The sequence below is a fragment of the Dermatophagoides farinae genome, chromosome 6 (genome assembly GCF_024713945.1).
Source record: "Dermatophagoides farinae isolate YC_2012a chromosome 6, ASM2471394v1, whole genome shotgun sequence".
NCBI classification, from domain to species: Eukaryota; Metazoa; Arthropoda; class Arachnida; order Sarcoptiformes; family Pyroglyphidae; genus Dermatophagoides; species Dermatophagoides farinae.
This window is the reverse complement of record NC_134682.1, coordinates 4,435,333-4,456,892: the sequence shown is the minus strand read 5'-3', so window position 1 is coordinate 4,456,892 and position 21,560 is coordinate 4,435,333. Positions and strand designations below refer to the sequence as shown.

The following is a 21,560-nucleotide window of genomic DNA, read 5'->3' as shown; positions in this document are numbered from 1 at the left end:
TCATGATCATGATGATGATGATGATGAACCATTTTTTTTCTATGAATATCATCATCATCATCATCATCATCAAACTCGGTAGTAGTGTGTATTGTGGTGAAGAAAATAAAATAAAGAACAAAAAAAAAGACCATTCGAAATAATCAATGTTTAGTGGGAATGAATGAATGGATGGATGAAGAAAACGAACATATAAATAGAAGTGGAAAAATTTTTTTTTAAATCTTTGAATCTTTCCGAACCTTTTCATTCTCATCATCATCATCATCATCATCAAAAACACAGAGTGAATCACTGTGCAACTGGTGGTTGTTGTTGTTGTTTCATTTCATTTCATTTCATTTTATTTTTCATCATCATCAGTGTGTTTTTCATTTTCATTTTCATTTGATTCTCATCGTGTGTGTGTGTGTAATAATGATCATAATGATTATGATGATCATGTATATGGGATTTTGACCTATCGACTAACTGACTGACTGACTGACTTACTGATTGATTGATTGATTGATTTTCATTCAGAAATTTTTTTTTTTTTGAATGAATATATCTGTGTTTGATTTTAGTGATTTTTTTTTCTTGTTCACCAATGTGTGTGCCAATCAACAAGTGATTTTTTGAAAATTATCATCATCATCATCATCATCAACATTTTTTTCATTATTAATTAATTTAAATATATCCAAAAATTCATGAAAATGAAATTCATAAAAAATGTAAGTGTTGCACATTTAATCGAAGAAAAAATGAATGAATGAATGAATGAATGATTCAAATGGATTCTTTTCTATTCTTTTCTATTCTTTTTTTTCTCTCATTATCTCTTGTTGAAAATACAGAATCGACAACAACATCTGACCATATCCATTGTAGCATTAATAAGCTACATAATAATATCATCATCATTAATAATCAATAGTCAGGCATATTTTTTAACAGATTCGGCTATTGAACAAATTGAACAAAAATATGAAACAACAATCGATGATCATATGAATAATCATAATAATCATAATAATAATAATGAACCATTGCAAGCATTAAGCAATGATCAATCATCACAACAAATTGATCATCAACACCAACACCAACACCAACAACAACAACAGCAGCAATCATCATCAATGATAATTGATTCAATTAGTTCAGCTGAACCACAACAACAACAACAACAACAACAACAATCGTCATCATTATTGACAACAAATGAACAGAATCGTTTGAATGAAATTTATAATCGTTTAGCTAATCAAGCACAATTATTGCCACACAATGATGATACACAAACATCGGCATCAAATTATGATGAACAATCATCACAATCGGCGGCCGCTGGTTATGGAATGTATCAGAATCAGGAAGGTATATCGAAAATAACGCAAATCCCACAAGGAAGTATGTTTACATATCCTGATAAGAATGGCAAATTGGAATTTGAATCAATGTATGCTAAACAACCATATTCCATTGTGTTTCGTACACAATCGATGCCAGTAAAAATTAAACAACAACATCAAACATTACCAGCACCGGAAGTGGAATTTGTTCGTTCACAGGAAGAAGCACATCGTATTAAACATGAAGTAATACGTCCAGTTATTCAAGAGGTACATGAAATCATACAACCATATCGTCGTGTTGTACAGGAAGTTCGTCCTGTTATTGAGAATGTTCACACGATCGTTGCAAAAGGTGAACCAAGACATGGTGGAGCCGGTGGTAGTGGTGGTGGTGGTGGTGGTATGGGTAAAACAACAAGCCGTGCTGGTCATGGTTCCGGTGGTGGATATCCCGATAATATGAGCGGCAGTTATAGTGAACAACGTATTAGATTTATGGCATTACCATCGGATGATATGGATACAGAACAACATCCACATTCGCATCAACATGCACAATCAAGATTGACAAGACAACAACATTTACATCATCCTCATATTCATTCTCATCATCATCAACAACAACATCATTCAAAAAATTATCGTGGTACAGCAATGACTGAATTACGGCCACAGAACAATAAACCTATACGTTATATTCAACGAAGATATTGGGATCGATATTAAGAAAAAAAAATCCATACTATCGATATTATCGATATTATTATGAATATTTTTTTTATATATATAAAATAAACAAAAAAAAAAATAAAATGTAAACCTTGCTTCAAATCAAAAAAAAAAAAAAAAAAAATAAAAAATAAAAATGAAAAAGGTGGAAAATTTATGTTCTGGAACCAGGAATTTGTTTGTTTGTTTGTCTGTTTGTCTGCTTTCTTCATTCTTCATAATAACTTGGAAAACGAAACAAAAAAAAAAAATTTTCCGGGTAAAACAAAAAAAAAACGATATATCGAAACGAATCACGAATCATAATTTATTCAGCTGAATGCCACACATACACACAGATGATAATTCATCAGTCATTATCATCATCATCATCATCATCATCATAATCGTCATCAATTTTTGCCATCGAAACATCACATCACATCATCATCATTTTTAACACATCTCACTGTGTGTTTGTGTGTGTGTATGTGTGTCTTCTTACCTTTATATAACCTATATAAATATGAATACAGAACTAGATAATCATCGTCATCATTATGTAATGATTGCATGTAATTTACAAATTTTTTTTTCTTGGATTTTTTCTTTTCTTTTTTTACAATCCATTTGGATACATACAAAAAACAACAACAACAACAACAACAACATTACATACAGAAAACACATATGACTTGTATACATTTCCCATTATTTATGATGATGATGATCATCATCATCATCCTAATAATGTCGTTGTTTCGTGTGTATGTCATCATCATTCGGACATTGACTTTTTCACTTCATTGCTGTTTTTTTTTTTTTTTTTGCTTTCCATTTTTGGTTTTTACTAACTGAAATGAAAAGAAGAAGAATAATCAACCAAACAAACTAACTGATGACTACTACTACCATCATTTTTTTTTCTTCTTGTTACCATTTTTTTTTCATTATTTTTTTTTCATTTTTGGTATAAACTAACTGAAAATGAACACACACACATGCATACTAGACATTTAGAAAGAAACAAAAAAAAATAAAACAATAAAGATGGTTCTTCGTTTTCTGTTGTGTTGTGGTTTACCATTTTTTTTTCTTGTGTGTGTGTGTTTGTCTCTTTTTTTTTAACAGCGAAACGATTAAAAATACTGATGATGATAATCACTGGACGGAAGCCAAAAAGATGGAGAGAAATCATTTCATTCCGTTAAATCTGGATTTTAAATTTAAAACTAAAACCAAACAAAAACAGAAATAATACCATTTCAATGGCCGTAATTAGAAACACAAATGAAAATTGTATTATATTGAAATGAAGAAAAAAAAAATTCATTTCCATTTGAAATATTTGGGGTATTAACAAAAATGAATCCGAAAGAGTCGACAAATACACCTACGCACTGAAAGGGTAAATTATGGATCGAATAAGATCGATTATAATGGTTCGATTTTTTTTTTGTTGACCGTATTTGTATATTTAACCAAAAAAAAAAAAAAAAAAAAAAAAACGAAAGCAAAGCAAAAAAAAAATGAATTGAATTATAATAAGACGAGAGAAAAAAAACTGTCTGCTGTTTTGTAAATATAAATATGGAAACGATCCAGATTCAAATGATGATGATGATAATCATCCAAATCATCATTTTAATCTTGATGATGTTGATTTCGTTTATATTGTAATAATAATGATGATCCGATGAACTCTAATGAATTAAAACTAGTTCAATTAGTCAGTTTGCTTGCCATTTTTTTTAGATTTTCTCTTGTATATGGAGAGAGAGAGAAGAGAATGAATACAATAATCAGATTATAAAATCAGAAATTTTTTTTTTATTTTATTCACCAAAAAATAAATTTAAATTTTCAAATTTGCATATTCAAATTTGCATTTGAATTTTTTTTTTTTTTTGTATTTTTCATTTAAAAATATTTTCAACAGGTGGATTTTTTTTCCTGGTTACAATCTCAAACACTAGATGGCGGTGTGGGCATCATTTGCTTTACCGTTTGTATTAAATGAAACGATGAAATGTAAAAGTTTTTTATAATATGCAGTGACACTTAATTAAAAAAAATATCAAAAAAAAAAAGAAATTTTCCATTTCCAGTTTGCATATTTTCAAAAAATAAACAGGAAAGATTCAATCACGTGTTGCACACACACACACACACACAGGCAGATTCATCAGTACGCGTGTTTTCATTAACCGATTATCAGATTATATATTTTTATGTGTCCAAAACAAACATTAATTTACTGGTCATCTCATTTTAATATAAAAACATTTCAATTTCTTGGTAAAGACAAATTTAGATTTGTTTTTTTTTTGTTGCTGTTACTTTTGTTTTTTTTCTTTTTGAAATTTTTTGAATTTTAAATTTGAAATCGAAACAAATTTTTAACTTCATTTTTGTCGGTACACAGACACACACACATGCACACACACACGCACAAATCATCATTGATGATGACCATCTCTCTCTCCCCTTGTTATGGGTAATTTTTTTCATAACTAAAGGCTAAAGAAGAAGAAAAAAAACATTAAACCGACTGACTGACTGACTGACTGAGTGACTAACTGACCGACCGACCGACCGACTGATAGAAATTTGAGATAAATTTATCAAAAACAACAACAACAACAAACAAAAATATAACATGATCATTTATGATGATTTGAATTGATTGAACTCCACTGGATTGTATACAAATGTTGAATATAGCCACGATGTTGCCTATAGGCTCCAGATGAGAGAGAAAAAAATTGGAGCAACTCAGAAACCAATTTTTTTTTTATTTTTACCACTTGATACGAAAAAAAAACGTGGGCCCATTAAAATTTTCCAAAAGTAAAATAGACAAAGCACGCTCATACACACACACACACACTCATAAACAATAATGAATAATAATAATCGATTCAAATTCAAAAATTGATTAAATTTGAATATCCAACAACAACAACGACGAAAGTTGAAAACGGAAGTTGTTGACCGTTGTCCACTTTTTAGATATGATGATGATGATGATTTTAAATTTTCATTGAAATTAAATAATCACATCAGCAATTTTGATTTATTTTCATTTTCATTATTGTTTGAAACAAAATAAAACAAAACACACACACACACTTGTTTATTGAAATTATGCTGATGATGATGATGAAAAATTTCATTTTCATTTTGATGATGATTGGTGTGTGTCGTGGGCCGATGATCCAATTAGACAACGATGAAATTGACGATTTTTGATTTTTTTTTGTTTGTTTGTGCACTTATGAGTTACATTTAATGTGTGTTTGTGTGTGTGTGTGAGTGTCGTTGATGATGATTAGAACCCAATATAAATGAAAGAATGAATAAACAACAAAATTGAATCTAATCCATTTTTGTTCTACTGGCGGCTACTTATTCATCATCATTTTTTTTATCTTTTTATCTTTCTAATTAATTTTCACCCCCGTTGGCCAACTGTTTCTTTCCACACACACACACACATTTAATGTAACTGTTTATTGTTTTTCAATAAATTTTTTTGTTGTTGTTGTTGTTGTTCATTCCATTTGTGAATTAGTAAACAAAGTTTGAAAGTTCGGTGACCGAAAAAAATAAAATAAAAAAAAAACACATACATATTACACACTTGTTATTAAATGGCCACTGCCATTATATCTGAATTGTTGTTGTTGTTGTTGTTGCTGCTGCTGCTGCTGTTGAAATTTTGTTCAAAAAAAAAAAAAATTGGATCGATATCTGATCATTGAACACACGCACAAGAAAAAAAAATACTTTCTTCATCATCAAATTATTATTTATTATGCAATAAAAAAAATCATTCCATCCACTTTGAAGCATTTCAATTCAAGATAAATGTAGTTGTTTGAAAACAATCAGCCAGTAAATTTTATTTCGTCTACCCGAAAAAAAATCCAATCCAATCCAATCAGATCAGATCAGATCAGATCAGACTATATGTAGTGGAAATTTCCCGAGAAACAATTTTTCGTTGCATATCGAATTGAATTGAGTTTGGATAATTTTTTTCTATTTTTTTTCTTTTTTTTTTTTTTGATCCCAAATCATTAATCAATTTGGATCGAAAAATCGGACATGAAAAATCTGTTCGAAAGTCAAAAAAACTTTTCACTTCAACTGATCATTACCATCATGTGCGTTTGTGTGTGTGTGTGACCATCATCAGTGAGAAGAAAAAACTTGATTTCATGACATTCGCATGGTGATGATTATAAAAAAAATTTTTTTTTCTTTTGAAAAAATCAGAAAAAAAAGTTCAACACACAGATCACATATAAAGATTAACGGGTTAAATGTGAATTTTATATCCAATATATAAAAAAAAATTTGGCCCATAGAAATGTACAGAGAAAAACTAAATGGCTAAATTCATTGACATTAAACCAACCAATAACCAAAAAAAAAAAAAAAAATCACTGTGTGATATATTTGGTGGCTGTATTTTGATATTTTGCATTTCAATCGATAATTGTTCATTTTCTAATTAGATTTTAGAATGAAAAGCGCCGAAAAAAAAATGGAGCACCAAAAATAATTTCATTTCAAACCGACTGGTTTGAAACAAATTGAGTTTGACTTGAATTTTTTTTTTTTTTTTTTTGTTCTGCATATTGCAATTATCAACGAAGCTTCTGGTGGATTTTTTGTTTCTCTCTGGTTAGTGTGGTTAGTGTGTGTATTAATAATTTATATATCGTGATGACGATGATGATGATATCTCGGACAGTGACCGCGAGACCAACGGATTTTTTTTTTTTGACTTTTTTTGCTTCAAGATTATCGATTTTCACTTTCACACCAAAACGATGATGATGATGATGATATGGATCGTTCAGTTTTTTTTGTAGCTACTGTGGATAGATTAGCGTTATATTCATACTGGGAGAAAAATACACACATTTTCAGAGACTGTGTAAAAAAAATTTTTCTGGAAAAAAATTTTTTATTTTCTCTTGTTTATCTAGATTTCCGAAAAACTTTTCTCTCTCTCTATCACCCTGTTTTTTTTTCGATTATCTCGGCACTAAACTCTTCAAGGAGAAAGAAAAATGTTTTTTAAATGTTTCATTTCATTTCATTTCATTTTTTTTGATTTAGCTGTAAATTGAAATTTGAAATGGAAAACGAAATTTTTTTTTTTTTTTTTTGAATTCAACAAACAAGACCGCTACGTTTTTTTGTGATGTCGGTCACCTGTGTGTGCGAAATAAAATGAATGAAAAATTATCATTATTAACCTATAACCTGTGGCCGAAAATGTAAAAAAAAAATTCAATTATTGTGTGAACAAGTGGACAAATTGAACGTTTTTTTCCAATCATCATCTCCAACGCTTTCATCATTTCAAGATGTTTGGCTGAATTTAGTGTATGGATGATGATAGAAGATCATCTTGTTGGGAGATCTTGACATTTTTTTTCATCTTTTTTTTCTTCCTCTCCACTTTTTTTTGTGACTCTTCAAATTTCATGTTTTTTTTTTTCGTATAAAGAAGAAAATGTATCACACACATACACACACACACAAACGGACACATTGAGTGTCCGATCATCATATATAAAAAGCAGTTGTATGTTTTCAATTCGTTTCATTTTTTTTTTTCGCGAAAAAAAATTGATTGAATTTGATTGATTGATTTGTGAACTTTCGTATCCAGTGTGTTGTCATCATTTTGTGTGTGTGTATGTGTGGAAACTACAGATTCTGAAATTCTTTAATTCATTAATTAAAAAAAAACATGTTAATGTTCAAAGTGCGTGTGTGAATTTGTTTTTTGTTTTGTTTTTGTTTTGTCTTGTTTAATCGATTCTTTATTCAATTTTTTTTTCTTTTCGTTTCAATTTATTGATTATTAGGGTTTATTGTTTATAGCCACAATGGTGGCCATCACACAAGCTAAACCATATATGAATGCATTGAATGAAGCTGTTGCCATGTTAACTGGTACAGATACTAGTACTGGTAATGGTAATTTCAATGTTGTAGACAGTGCTGATGGATCAGCAACAATTTCAAATCCATTAGAATCAGATTCATTATTAATGCCAGATTATTTGCAAACATCGCCAAGTTATCAACAATCAGGACCAGCACAGGTATCGGCTGCAGTACAAACTAAACGTACGGTGGAAGTGAAACCAATATTGTTTCAATCTGATCCTGTTGAACCACATATTGTTGATGTTGAAGCCAGTATACAACCAGTACAGGTAGTGTTCCGTTCATCATCTAGTCCGGTTATGGTACAACAGGTAAAATAATTATCAAATTATTCAAAGGTTACGGTAAATTGAATCATCCAATTTTTTTTTCATTATTAGATACATACACCTGCACAACCAATTCATGTAGAGCCAACACGATCGGAAGATGAACCACATACCGTACAACATCAAGTTATGCGGCCAGTAATACAGGTAATTAATTAATTAAATGAAAATTCATTTAATCAATTCAATCAATGTAACTTTATTTTTAATATGACAGGAAATACGGGAAATTATTCAGCCATATCGTCGTGTTTTACAGGAAATTCGACCTGTTCTTGAAGAAGTTCGTACGGTTGTTGCTCGATCTGAAGGTCGTTCTTCCGGTGGTGGTGGTGCTGGTGGTAACGGTGGTGGTAGCGATGGTGGTAGTGAAGGTGCATATGGACCAGCAAGTGCAAATGCACTTATGATGGATAATTCATCATCAAGAAATGGTGGTGGTGGTGGTACTGTCTATGCATCCGGTAGTAACCGTTCAACATCAACATTAAAATCAATGGGTGGTCTAATGCGTAAAAGTTATAGCCGTAGATCCGGTACATCATTATTCGGTAAACATCATCATCGGCCATCATATACGGATCGTGCACGATCATCCTAAATGATTCAAAAAAAAAATGATAATTTAAAAAAAACATGAAAATAGATTCCTAAATTTTTATCATTTGTAAATAAATAAATAAATAAATATACTAACTAATTGAAATGAAATTATTCTGATTCTTTTCAATTTACCTTGGTATCATCATCATCATCATCATCATTGCGAATAGTGCCATCTGGTGACCATTGACAGAATTTAATTTGATCAAAGTTTTTTTCGATTGATTGATTGATTATAGAATTTTCAAATTAAATTATACTAAATAAATTGAAAGAATTTGTAATTTTTCTTGATAAATTAAGTGAAATACTATAAACCGATTATATGTAACGGTTTGATGTCTGAAGAATTAAAATCAAATAATAATACTGATAGTAATCAATCAGCAATGAACAATAATAATAATGATAGTGATGAACAAATCAAATCCGATAATAATAATCATCGAACACCAACATCATTATCTGATTTCATTACTTGTCGTTGTTCCAATGATATTATACCGATTAAGAGCTGGAAATTTCAGATTAAACCATTGTCATTTCCATTAGATGAACAACATGTAATCGATGCATCAACAAATGATTCGATTTCTAGTCCGATGAATAATAATGATGAATCAAGGCATACAATGTGGTTACGACGACAACGATCAAGTGTGGAAAGAATTCGTTCACCATCACCATCAAAATTTGATGAAATCATTGTCAAACGTACACAAAGTAAATTACGTGGCATTAGCATGCAATCATTGAGGAAAGAAATTGAAATTCATTCAAAATTTGTGGCAACACAATCATCATCGAATCTGTTACAATCGACATCGATAATTTCATTATCAAAATTGAGACAATCAACATCATCATTGTGGTCATCAAAGACAAATTCATCACAATCATCATTGATGAAATGTAAATTAAAACAACGATTTAAAAGTCCACGACATCATAGTAATGGTTCACTAGTTATTATCAACGATAACATTAATGATAATAGTCATGATCATGAGAAATCGATTGATCTGAGAAAATAAAACATTTGAGTTTTTTTTTGTTGGTTCAAAAACAAAAACAAAGAATAAGTGTCTTTCGTCTATTCACACTTTGAAAGTTCATTATTGTAAAAATAGTGGATAAAGTACAAAATGAGCAAGCTTCTTACGAATTTGTTGAATCATCTCATTTCATTGAACGTGTGATGTGTGTGAGTGACGTTTGAATTAGTCGACAAATTGGACGAGTTTCTTTCATTTTTTTTTTGCTGATAATTGATGCTCGTTGAATTTTTGAATTCAATCGTCTTTCATTTGATTATGGCAACTATCGATAATTCAACATGGATTGGTCATATAAAATCCTATTTATCTCAATCACAATTTTACATTGTAAATCGTTCATCAAACATTCGAATTTGTGATGGCAATGATGCAATCATTAGTGAAAATGATGATTCGAAAAATTCCATCGTTGATGAAAATAATGTCAAAAAAATCAATGGCATTCTGGACAAAATCAATGATGAAATGAAAATCAATAATTCAGATATCAAGATGAATGATGAAATTCCAATAGCTGAATGTAATGGATCAATGCCAATTGAATCAGATCAGAAAAAATCGATTGAACCAGTTATATCATTGGCAACTGATAGTGCTGATGATTTAATGGTTACCAATAACAGTATGTTCAATTTCATTTGATCATTTGATTATTTAAATTTCATTTTTATATTTTATGATGATGACGGTGATTAGCTCTTGAAACAATAAATGAACAATCGATCCCCACGATGGCCATTGGTAGTGATGATGCTAAAAACTTTGATTACATTGATAATAATGGATACAAGTTTCATATTCTACCGAAAAATGACCAAAAACCTGTAACCATTATCGTATCGGATAAAGAAGTTGGCATAAAAATCGATCATTTTCTCCATCAATTTGGTTTCGAAGATTATATGATGATTGCCAAAGATAAACAGATTATCACCGATCAATCTGGTGATAATAGCCCACAATCAGAAGCAATTATCCGTTATGATCGAGATTTTCTTATTCAATTACAAACAAACAACAGTGAAGATTATCTAGATAATTTGTTGAAATCACCATTCACAGAAAATTTATTTGGTTCTCATTTAAATTTATTTCGTTTTCATCATTAGATAGTGTTTGTTTCAATTTTTTTGTTGTTGTTATTTATGTTCCTACTGGTAAAAAAACAAACAAACATTGAAGATTTTTGATATATAACAATAATTCATGTAAACAAATGGAATAATCAATATACACAGTTGGTTGATTGATTGATTAAAAACAAATTAATATCAAAATCTTTTAATTATGGCCATTATTATTGTTATTATTATTATTATTACTGTTTAGATTGAAATCGAAATTCGCTCTTGATGTCGCTGTCGTCGATTCGAATGTTAATTGATTATTACGACTATCATCATAGAGAAGATAATTATTATTCGATGATAATGGTTGTTGTTGTTGTTGATGTTGTTCATATCGATGATGATGGTCATTATTACCATCATTGTTATTATTATTATGATTATTATCATTATTCAATTGAATCCATCTTGTATCTAAATTGCCAATATTGTCATTAGGAAAATACAATAATCCACAAAGTATTTGTTTCAATCGTTCAAAATATTGATGCAAATTCTGATAACGTGATAAATTATAATGATATTTTTCAGCAAATTCTAAACTACAATAAACAGAAAAATCGGCCAATGTTAAATGATTATCAATTAGATAATGATTGTTGATCAATATTGATTCTAGATATTCAAGTGCTTCATTAACTTTACGTTCTTTGATTGTATTCAAAAATTTTGTTGATGATTGTCGTTGATTATTTTTTTGATTCATTTTATTAGATCGTCGTAATGGTATCATTAGATCAGTGATTGCACGATTCAATACATTTAGATCATATTGTAGTAAACAATCGACGCGGCCACGATGTTTTGGATCCATAGGATATATTGGATTATTTGGTGCATATTTATTTGCCATATACGTCATAATAGCACGGCTAAATGAAAAGTTTTTTTGTTTGTTTGTTTGATGGGTGTAAATGGAATCGAATTTAGATTTTTTTTCTGTTTTTTTTTTGGTATTTGTTTTGATCATAACATATTGAAAATCTTACCTTTCCCAGAGAATAAAACCATTATCATTGATGGTAGGCAAACAATGTTGTGGATTCATTTTAACAAACCAATCTTCTTTTTGTTCACCTTTCATCAGATCGATAATGATTAATTTGACATTAATATGCATATAACGAGCGGCAATAATTACGGCCCTCGATGTTGGTGATGGTGGTGCCACATACAGATCGATTGGTTTCATTGTTTACTTTTTTTTGATGAATTTTTATTTCTTTAATGAAATCAAATCATATCTTCAAGAAGATTTCAACAAAAAAAAAAGAAAAGAATTCTCGAAAATATCGATCCAGATTTCAGATCAATCAAGATCCACATCACACATCACAAAGCTGACGAAAAACATTGAGACGATCTGATGATCAAAACAACGTTATCATCAACATGATGAGCATGCAAAAAAAAAAATGAGAAAAAAAAATTATGCGACTGCAATCCGTTTGTTATCATAATCGTTTTTTTTTTTTGATAATGGCTGTTTATCAAAAATACTGCCATCCATTTCGAAAAAAAAACAGCCAAAGACCTAATTGTATTGCAATCAATTTGATGTTGGCCTTGAAATCAACCGACAATTATAAATTCTTGATATCATTAATGATAATAATCATCATCATCATCTTGATGGCGACACTAGAAGAAAAAATTGTGGTAAGTGTTTATGTCGAGGCAATAACAATAGTACCAATTGATTTAAAATAATATATAATGGTCATATATATTCTTTCTATATCTTCAATATATTTATGGATTGTGAGCATGTTATTAAAACCACTGTGTGTTATTTCTTGTTTATCCTTTATCCTGTTGCAATATCAATCAATATAATTTAAATAGTATAGTAGGATGACATTATTCTTTTTAGAGTTAGGTGTAAATAATAATAAATGGTCATAAAAAAAATTACCAATTTTTTAACGTCTTTTTTTTATGAAAATTCTTTGACGATGATGATGATGGATTAACGTTATATGTTTCATTGGTATCATAGTGATATACTTATTTGGAATTTTTTTTTCTAATTGCCTCAATATTAATAATATAGATGTGATGTTCTGGGCTTTTTTTTTGGGAGACTTGATTATCAATCATTTTAATATAAATACAAAACGATGGATATTTGTCTTCTCATTCATTTGGTAAATTGCATTATTCACCAAAATTATTCCTCTCTATATACAAAATGATGATGGCCTCTTACCTGAAAATGTCAATGATTATTGTTGTGATGAATTTAATCATATTTTGTATGATTGGACACGTTTCTTCATTACCAATCGATGATAATGATAATCAAATTGATGATCGCGAATCATCGTTTAATCGGGATGAAAATTTGAACGCAGCGGACAAGGCTTCCGAATCAACGACAACTACAACAAAAAAGACTCCTGAATCAACGACAACGACAACGGAAAAGACTCCCGAATCAACGACAACGGAAAAGACTCCCGAATCAACGACAACGGAAAAGACTCCTGAATCAACGACAACGACAACGGAAAAGACTCCCGAATCAACGACAACGACAACGGAAAAGACTCCCGAATCAACGACAACGACAACGGAAAAGACTCCCGAATCAACGACAACGACAACGGAAAAGACTCCCGAATCAACGACAACGACAACGGAAAAGACTCCCGAATCAACGACAACGGAAAAGACACCCGAATCAACGACAACGGACAAAACATCCGAATCGACACCAACGACAACGGACAAAACATCCGAATCAACGACAACGGAAAAGACACCCGAATCAACGACAACGACAACGGAAAAGACTCCCGAATCAACGACAACGACAACGGAAAAGACTCCCGAATCAACGACAACGACAACGGAAAAGACTCCCGAATCAACGACAACGACAACGGAAAAGACTCCCGAATCAACGACAACGACAACGGACAAGACACCCGAATCAACGACAACGGACAAGACACCCGAATCAACGACAACGGACAAGACACCCGAATCAACGACAACGGACAAGACACCCGAATCAACGACAACAGACAAGACACCCGAATCAACGACAACGGACAAGACACCCGAATCGACACCAACGACAACGGACAAAACATCCGAATCGACACCAACGACAACGGACAAAACATCCGAATCGACACCAACGACAACGGACAAAACATCCGAATCGACACCAACGACAACGGACAAAACATCCGAATCGACACCAACGACAACGGACAAAACATCCGAATCGACACCAACGACAACGGACAAAACATCCGAATCGACACCAACGACAACGGACAAAACATCCGAATCGACACCAACGACAACGGACAAAACATCCGAATCGACACCAACGACAACGGACAAAACATCCGAATCGACACCAACGACAACGGACAAAACATCCGAATCGACACCAACGACAACGGACAAAACATCCGAATCGACACCAACGACAACGGACAAAACATCCGAATCGACACCAACGACAACGGACAAAACATCCGAATCGACACCAACGACAACGGACAAAACATCCGAATCGACACCAACGACAACGGACAAGACATCCGAATCAACGCCAACCACAACTGACAATACATCCGAATCGACACCAACGACAACGACACCAAAACCGAACGGATCAAAATCGATTCAAACATCATCATTATCAACCTTGATGATAACCACCATATTCATTATAATGGTCAATGTATTGATGAGCTAATAAAAAAAAATACTAAATATTTTCATCATATCATATTAAAACAATAAATAAATGAAATTTTTTTTATTTTTTTCCAATGATTTATTATGATTAATCAATCAATCGATCAATAAACTAATCGAAAACATTCCAAATAACAATGCAAAAAATCTGTAATCAAAAAGATGAGTTCAATTAAAAAAAGAGCTAGATTAGATTAATCACCAGCATATATCAGCATTGGTTTCGTAGTGATATACTTAAGATTTGGAATTTTTTTTTTCTGATTCTCTCATTATTATCAATGTAGATGAGATGTTTTAGAGTTTTTTGGCACGACACGATTATCGATTCTTTTAATATAAATACAAAACGATGGATATTTGTCTTCTTATTTATTTGGTAAATTGCATTATTCACCAAAATTATTTTTCGCTATATACAAAATGATGGCCGCTAACATGAAAATGTCAATGATTATTGTTGTGATTAATTTAATCATATTTTGTATGATTGGACACGTTTCTTTATTACCAATCGATGATAATGATAATCAAATTGATGATGATCTCGAATCATCGATTAATCGGGATACGAATTTGACCAGTACAACTCAATCAACACCAGAACCAACGACAACGGTCAAGACAACTCAATCAACACCAGAACCAACGACAACGGTCAAGACAACTCAATCAACACCAGAATCGACAACAACGACCAATTCAACTCAATCAACACCAGAACCAACGACACCAAAACCGAATGGATCCAAATCAATTCAAACATCATCATTATCAACCTTGACGATAACCACCATATTCATTATAATGATCAATGTATTGATGAGCTAATTAAAAAAAATACCAAATATTTTCATCATATAAAATCAATAAATAAATGAAAATTTTTTTCCAATGATTTATTATGATTAATCAATCAATCGATCAATAAACTAATCAAAAACATTCCAAATAACAATGCAAAAAAAATCGGTAATCAAAAAGATGAACTCATCTCAGATTAGTGTAATCACCAGTAATGGCAAAATTTTGAAATCCAGAACAAACAAACAAACAAACAAAAAAACGAAACAATGAGATCAACAAAAAAAAAACAAAAAAAAATTCCAAGCGTGGTATAACGATGATTGATTGATATCAAAAAAAAAACAGAAATAATTTAAAATATTTAACAATTTATTGATTTCAGAAATAAAAATGTCATGGATACACACGTAATTTCTTTTGTTTGTTTGACATTTTTTTTTTTATTTTTTGTTAGCCAATAACAGCAGCAGCAACAACAACTACTACGACGACGACGACGACGACAATGGCAATGATGATGATGATGATAAAGTTGATGGAAAATTTTATTTTTTTTTCTGGTTATAAAAACTCGATACAATTGGTTTGATTGATTGGTTTGGTTAGAACGAAAAAAAAATTTTGTTGAAAATTTTCATTTTTTTTTTTTTTTGATCCTGTCTGTTACGTTACCATATTCATATGATATAATGGCCACCACTATCACTACAACTTTGTATCGAATGATCATCTGTATGATGATTATTTATTCGCTGTTTTTGATTCAATTATCAATGCAAGCACCGGATGGAACAAATGAAACGACAACCACGACAACCACGGCACCGACAACGACATCGAAACCAAATGGATCATTATCAACAATGGTTTCATCATATACATCAATCTTTTTCACATCGATAATGATGTTGTTCACAACATTTATGGTTTGATTATAATCAAATTTTCAAAATTATTCCATAGATTGATTGATTAATTAATTAATGAATCATTTATAAATTATTTTTTTATAATCAGAAAATTCAATAATCCAGTATGATTATCAATATATGTGTGGGTGTTTAATAAAATTGACTGTTTACAAAATTTATTTAATTGATTGATTAATTGTTCGATACAATCATTGTTTCAAGTGTGTCGTATGTTCTTTTGATACATTTTTGTCAATCGACGGATGAATGGACGGATGGATTGACAAATTTCATTCTAATTTTTTCTTTCTAGTTCCGGGAATTTTGTTTTTCTGGCCAAAAAAAAAAAATTTTGAAATCATTTGAAAACCAGCAAACAAGTTTATTGTGGTTCGGTCTTTTTTTTTGTTGTTTATTCCATAATAAAATGCTGTAATCATCATCATCATTATGGTCCTTGTTATTAAGATCAAAAACAGATCCTGTCGTTGTTGCATGTTTAAAATGCAATTAGTCATTTTTTTCATTATTTTTTGGATGATTTGGAAAGTTTTTTTTTATGATTTCCGATTTTTAATTGCCATTAAGATTCAAATAAAATAATAACGACCAACGCCCCAATTGTTTTTTTTTGTTGTTGTTGAAATTTTTAAATTCTCTTTTGGATTGCTTGATTGATCAATTGGTTGTTTGTTTTTTGATTTTAAATGATGATAAATGTCAGGTGAACCGACAACCAGGAATTTTTATCATCACAATGACTAATAATGAGAAGAAAGAGAAAATAAAACCTCTTGTCAACAGATGATATTTGTATGTTGACGACTATCCAAATGGATTAAGGCATAAATTCAAGCGTATTGGCAAGTGTGTTTTTTTTCTCGTCTAGCCTACATGAAAAAGATAAGGAGCAACAAAAAATTACAATCTATTTGGTAATGGAAAAAAAGTACATACGTGATAAATGTTTTTTTTCTTTTTTTTGTTATTTGATGATTCATTTGTCATTGTTATATCGGATCCGTTGGTTGCTAATCAATCAATCAATCAATCGATTAATGACTTATCGGGAAATTTTTTCAATTGTAAAATTCGAATTTTTTTTTTGTTTTGTTTATGACAATGTTAATTTTAAATATTAATAGATGGCGCCTTCAGGCATGAAACAAAAAAAAATTCAATTCATCGATTCATTGATAGGTGAATTTTATTAAAATTTAAATTCTTAAATTCATCAAAACAACAACGTTTTTATTGTTTCGGGAAATGGTTAAAATCAAAAGAAAAGGAAGCAGAAATTTGAATCTCATTATTTCATTCTTTTTTTTTTTGGTTCTGATTTTTGTTTAAAGAAAAATTCATGTTCCACAAAATTTAAATTTTGAAATATGAGAGCAACATGAGATGATGATGATGATGATTCTATAAATGAAAAAAAGAATCTAAAGAGAGATATGGTTAAGTTCGACCGAGAGAAAGAAAAATGTAGGTTATGCGGTTTGTGTGTGTGTGTGTGTGTATGTGTTCAAGTAATTCGTTTGTTTTTGTTTTTGTTTTGATCAAAGAATTCGTTCACCTGTTTGTTTGTTGTCAACCGTCTTATATTTAAATGCTAAGAATCAAGAATCAGGAATTGAATAGAAATTCATTGTTGAGAGAACAACAAAAAAAAACATAGAATATCAAGTTTTCTGTTTGAGTTTCTTTGAATTTTCAATTGTTTGTAGCCATTGTTGTTGATGTAACTTCACGTAGTTTATGCCATTCAGCAATCTGTCTACGCGGTGATTTGATCACTTCATGCCAATGTTTTTCCGTTGCCGGTATGCCGGTTTTTGAACCAATTTCCACTTTACCAATCAATTCATTACGTGTAACACGATCATGATCATAGATCATGAATTGTAAATGAATATTATCCAAACCTTCATCGGCTGGTATATCGAAAACGAAACTTTCATTAAATACCGGCGATAATGTACGACGTTTAATGTGTGTACGTTTTTTCGAAATACGTTCACCATTATGAAATACATAAATCTTCACATATGGATCTTTGAATGAAATAATAATCATCAATTTCAATCATGAAAATAAACATTTAAACAAGCAAAAACAAACGTACCACACAATCCGGTTAGATCCATTTTGGGTAAATTTCTTGCTTTCAATATGACAACAGTCAAACGGTTAGCGATCGGCTGATAACAAAGTGATACCAATAATTCACCTAGATCCTGTATCTTGAGCTTTTTGATTTCGATTTAGATTCACAGTGTGTTTGTTTGTATTTTGGATAGCAATTGAAATGATAAACAAAAGATTAGATTAAATGGAAATGGTGAAAAAAAAATTCATGATTAGAATAAATCAGATAATTATTACCTTATTACCAAGCGGTACAATATCTCGACATAATGTTAGCTGTTTTTCCAATGAATCAAATTCAAATTGATTTAAACGACAAACAACTTCACCGAGAATTTCATCTCTTGAGAATCGATCAAAATTCAATATGACAAAATGAATGGCCAACATTTCCAGCAGATTTGATGTAATACCATAGAATGTGAATTCTTCATTATAGATTGGATTCAATGATTTACGCAATACACGTGTTTTAGCTTTATGTTGTTTTTCCGGTAACAATTGTATTTTCACATATGGATCTAATGTACTTGCAGCATCTTTTGCTTGTAGATCCGTACAACGATTGATGGCCAAACAAAGTGCACGTTTTTCATAACTATATTTCAATTTAAAATGTAATTTTCCCAAATTTTTAGCCACATTCGTTGAATTATTGTTGTTTGCCAATTGTGTTGTTGTTTGTGATGGAATTGTAATATCCACCGATGATGATCGTGATGATGATTCAGTAGCCATTGAATTTTTTTTCAAATTTTCAATCGAATTCATCACCTGTTGTGGTTGTTGTTGTTGTTTTATCGGCTGTTGTTCTTCAGCAATCGGTGAACAATGTTTTGAATTATTTTGGCTATTACGACCAGATTCGAGATCAACATTTCGATTTACATTTTTCATTTCATTATCATTTGCTATCATGGAATAAAAAAATATTGAATTGAATCAATCACAAACATTCGATCGATCATCGCCCGAATACTTACGTGATAATCCACCAGTTGGACTGGGACTTTTCTTATTGAATGGATTAACCTGTGATGAACTTGGACTACGTACAGCAGGTGTTTTTTGCCGTACAACATATGGTTTTTCTTCGTTAAATTGTAAATTTTTTTTCAATAACAATATCTTATTATTATTATTATCTGATTTCATCGAAGTTGATCCAGTAATAGTGAAATCATGATACAAGCTACGTTTACGATAATAATAGATTGATGCAAATAATACCAACAGAACGAAACCACTAGCAAGACAAACAGTGCCAATGAATGCAGCATTCGATTCGCTTAGATCCGATAGATTCAATATTGATCCGGTTGAATCTTTTGAAAATTGGAATTTTTCAAAATCAAATCAAATCAAATTTGAGATTTCTAACTACTTTACATACCAGCATTATCAATTGGATCATTATGATTATGATCAAGTAATAATGATTTTTTCCATGATGAATGATGATGATCAATTGTATTCATCAAAAGATTCGATGGTTGCTGTTGTTGTTGTTGTTGTTGAAACGGATACATTGTTTGTGTGTGTGTGTGGGGGGTGTTTGTATCGTTTTTTTTTGATGATTTTTTTTAAGAAACAAAAACAAAAAACAAAAATTAAAATAAATTCAGATCATGGCGACGATATTTCATTCAATAAATTTTTCTGCAACAACAAAAAAACATCCTTTTCACAAACACACACACACAAATCAGAAAAATTATTGCCAGATTTCATATATGATCATTTGACAGTTTTTAGCTGCAATATCGATGTTGTTTTGATAACAGCTGCTCGTCGATTTGTTTTCGTTTTTTTTTTTGTTACTGGAAAATTCGATTCAATTCCGTATTATTGTTTTTTTTTTTTTTTGGAGAATTTTGTTGGGTGTGTGTTTGTGTTTGGCATTCAAATTCTTATTTGTTGTTGTTGTTGTTTAAGATTATAATTTTTTTTGTGTTCACAATAAGAATTTGATTCACAAAATGGGGATATCAACTGTGGAGAATGGAGGATTTATTTTTTTTCATCATTCCTCATTTTTTTCCTTTTTTGCTCATAAAAACGATGAATGACGTCCGTTTTCCATTCCCCCCACCAAACACACACATATATTTTGCGTTTTTTTTTTTTTTTTGGATTTTAGAGCTACACCAGAATCCAGAATTGTTCGTGCTCACGCGCTTGGCATTGAAACCAAAAAAAAAAAATTTGTCTCTAAAATTTACGACGCCGCAAATGAATGAATAGATTCTCTAATCTTTTCCATTCACTCATTTCTTTATATATAGAATGAAATTAGCGTTTTTTTTTCACTATCAAAATACAAAATTGCCAATTGAATCACGAAAGTGGCTCACCCTTCATTACTCACCATTACCATCACCACAACGACCAGAATTTCAACATAATTGTCGTCACTAACAACAATGACCAGCATGCAATATGAATATGCACAAAGATCAGTCGCAGAGAATTACATCCAATTCAATATATTTAATGTTTTATTTCGAAAATAAAAAATGAAGAAAAATTCTTTTTTATCACCATATTATTAAAAAACGCACACAAGAAAACTTTTATATAGCCATTCTGTTCGTTTTGTTTTGGTGTTTTGTATTTGCTGAAATTTTATTGCACTTGAAAAAATTACATAATTTGTTTCAGTAACCAGAAACTAAAAGTCCGACTAAGAATATTCTCTCTGTGTGTGTGTGTGAGGGAAAAAAATTCAAATCATTGAATCATTGTTTCATATGTCATTTTTTTTGTCTCAAATTACGACAGATTTCTTTCATTGTTCCAGTTCCACGGTTGTTTGTCTGTTTGTTCATTCAAT

The 21,560-nt window shown here is 30.7% G+C and overlaps 7 protein-coding genes and 1 long non-coding RNA gene across 9 annotated transcripts; 5 read left to right on the top strand and 3 right to left on the bottom strand.

Annotated features, from left to right (window-relative positions):
• Positions 1–62: 62 nt before the first annotated feature.
• LOC124493761 (uncharacterized) lies at positions 63–2,222 on the top strand. Its single transcript, XM_075731988.1, has 2 exons — positions 63–716; positions 840–2,222. The coding sequence occupies exons 1-2, from the start codon at positions 693–695 to the stop codon at positions 2,064–2,066; spliced, it is 1,251 nt and encodes a 416-aa protein (XP_075588103.1). The 5' UTR covers positions 63–692; the 3' UTR covers positions 2,067–2,222.
• A 5,389-nt stretch (positions 2,223–7,611) lies between these two features.
• On the top strand, positions 7,612–9,064 carry LOC124493759 (uncharacterized). The gene is made up of 4 exons (XM_075731993.1): positions 7,612–7,836; positions 7,940–8,335; positions 8,405–8,500; positions 8,571–9,064. Exons 1-4 carry the CDS (start codon positions 7,822–7,824, stop codon positions 8,952–8,954), a joined length of 891 nt encoding a protein of 296 aa, XP_075588108.1. The 5' UTR covers positions 7,612–7,821; the 3' UTR covers positions 8,955–9,064.
• A 29-nt stretch (positions 9,065–9,093) lies between these two features.
• On the top strand, positions 9,094–9,992 carry LOC124493299 (uncharacterized). Its single transcript, XM_047056371.2, has one exon. It carries the CDS (start codon positions 9,295–9,297, stop codon positions 9,988–9,990), a length of 696 nt encoding a protein of 231 aa, XP_046912327.2. The 5' UTR covers positions 9,094–9,294; the 3' UTR covers positions 9,991–9,992.
• Positions 9,993–10,123: 131 nt separating this feature from the next.
• LOC124493295 (uncharacterized) lies at positions 10,124–11,291 on the top strand. Its single transcript, XM_047056366.2, has 2 exons — positions 10,124–10,636; positions 10,711–11,291. The coding sequence occupies exons 1-2, from the start codon at positions 10,228–10,230 to the stop codon at positions 11,121–11,123; spliced, it is 822 nt and encodes a 273-aa protein (XP_046912322.2). The 5' UTR covers positions 10,124–10,227; the 3' UTR covers positions 11,124–11,291.
• On the bottom strand, positions 11,044–12,716 carry LOC124493290 (glutathione S-transferase 1). The gene is made up of 2 exons (XM_047056362.2): positions 12,131–12,716; positions 11,044–12,013 (listed from the first exon to the last, which is right to left on the bottom strand). The coding sequence occupies exons 1-2, from the start codon at positions 12,331–12,333 to the stop codon at positions 11,296–11,298; spliced, it is 921 nt and encodes a 306-aa protein (XP_046912318.2). The 5' UTR covers positions 12,334–12,716; the 3' UTR covers positions 11,044–11,295.
• A 540-nt stretch (positions 12,717–13,256) lies between these two features.
• LOC124493758 (uncharacterized) lies at positions 13,257–14,925 on the top strand. The gene has a single exon (XM_075731985.1). It carries the CDS (start codon positions 13,333–13,335, stop codon positions 14,857–14,859), a length of 1,527 nt encoding a protein of 508 aa, XP_075588100.1. The 5' UTR covers positions 13,257–13,332; the 3' UTR covers positions 14,860–14,925.
• Positions 14,926–16,274: 1,349 nt separating this feature from the next.
• Positions 16,275–17,651, bottom strand: LOC142597603 (uncharacterized). Its single transcript, XR_012832285.1, has 2 exons — positions 17,537–17,651; positions 16,275–17,469 (listed from the first exon to the last, which is right to left on the bottom strand). It is a non-coding gene; the product is annotated as an uncharacterized LOC142597603 (long non-coding RNA).
• A 119-nt stretch (positions 17,652–17,770) lies between these two features.
• On the bottom strand, positions 17,771–20,793 carry LOC124493311 (synaptotagmin-11). Of its 2 annotated transcripts, XR_012832283.1 has the most exons (6): positions 20,121–20,782; positions 19,711–20,052; positions 18,965–19,638; positions 18,705–18,828; positions 18,156–18,633; positions 17,771–18,021 (listed from the first exon to the last, which is right to left on the bottom strand). XR_012832283.1 is itself a non-coding variant. In XM_075731984.1 (5 exons), the coding sequence occupies exons 1-5, from the start codon at positions 20,254–20,256 to the stop codon at positions 18,293–18,295; spliced, it is 1,617 nt and encodes a 538-aa protein (XP_075588099.1). In that variant the 5' UTR covers positions 20,257–20,793; the 3' UTR covers positions 17,771–18,292. The 2 variants fall into 2 exon arrangements, 1 of the variants encoding a protein (XP_075588099.1); XM_075731984.1 differs by having other exon boundaries at positions 17,771–18,633; positions 20,121–20,793.
• Between the last annotated feature and the right edge of the window lie 767 nt (positions 20,794–21,560).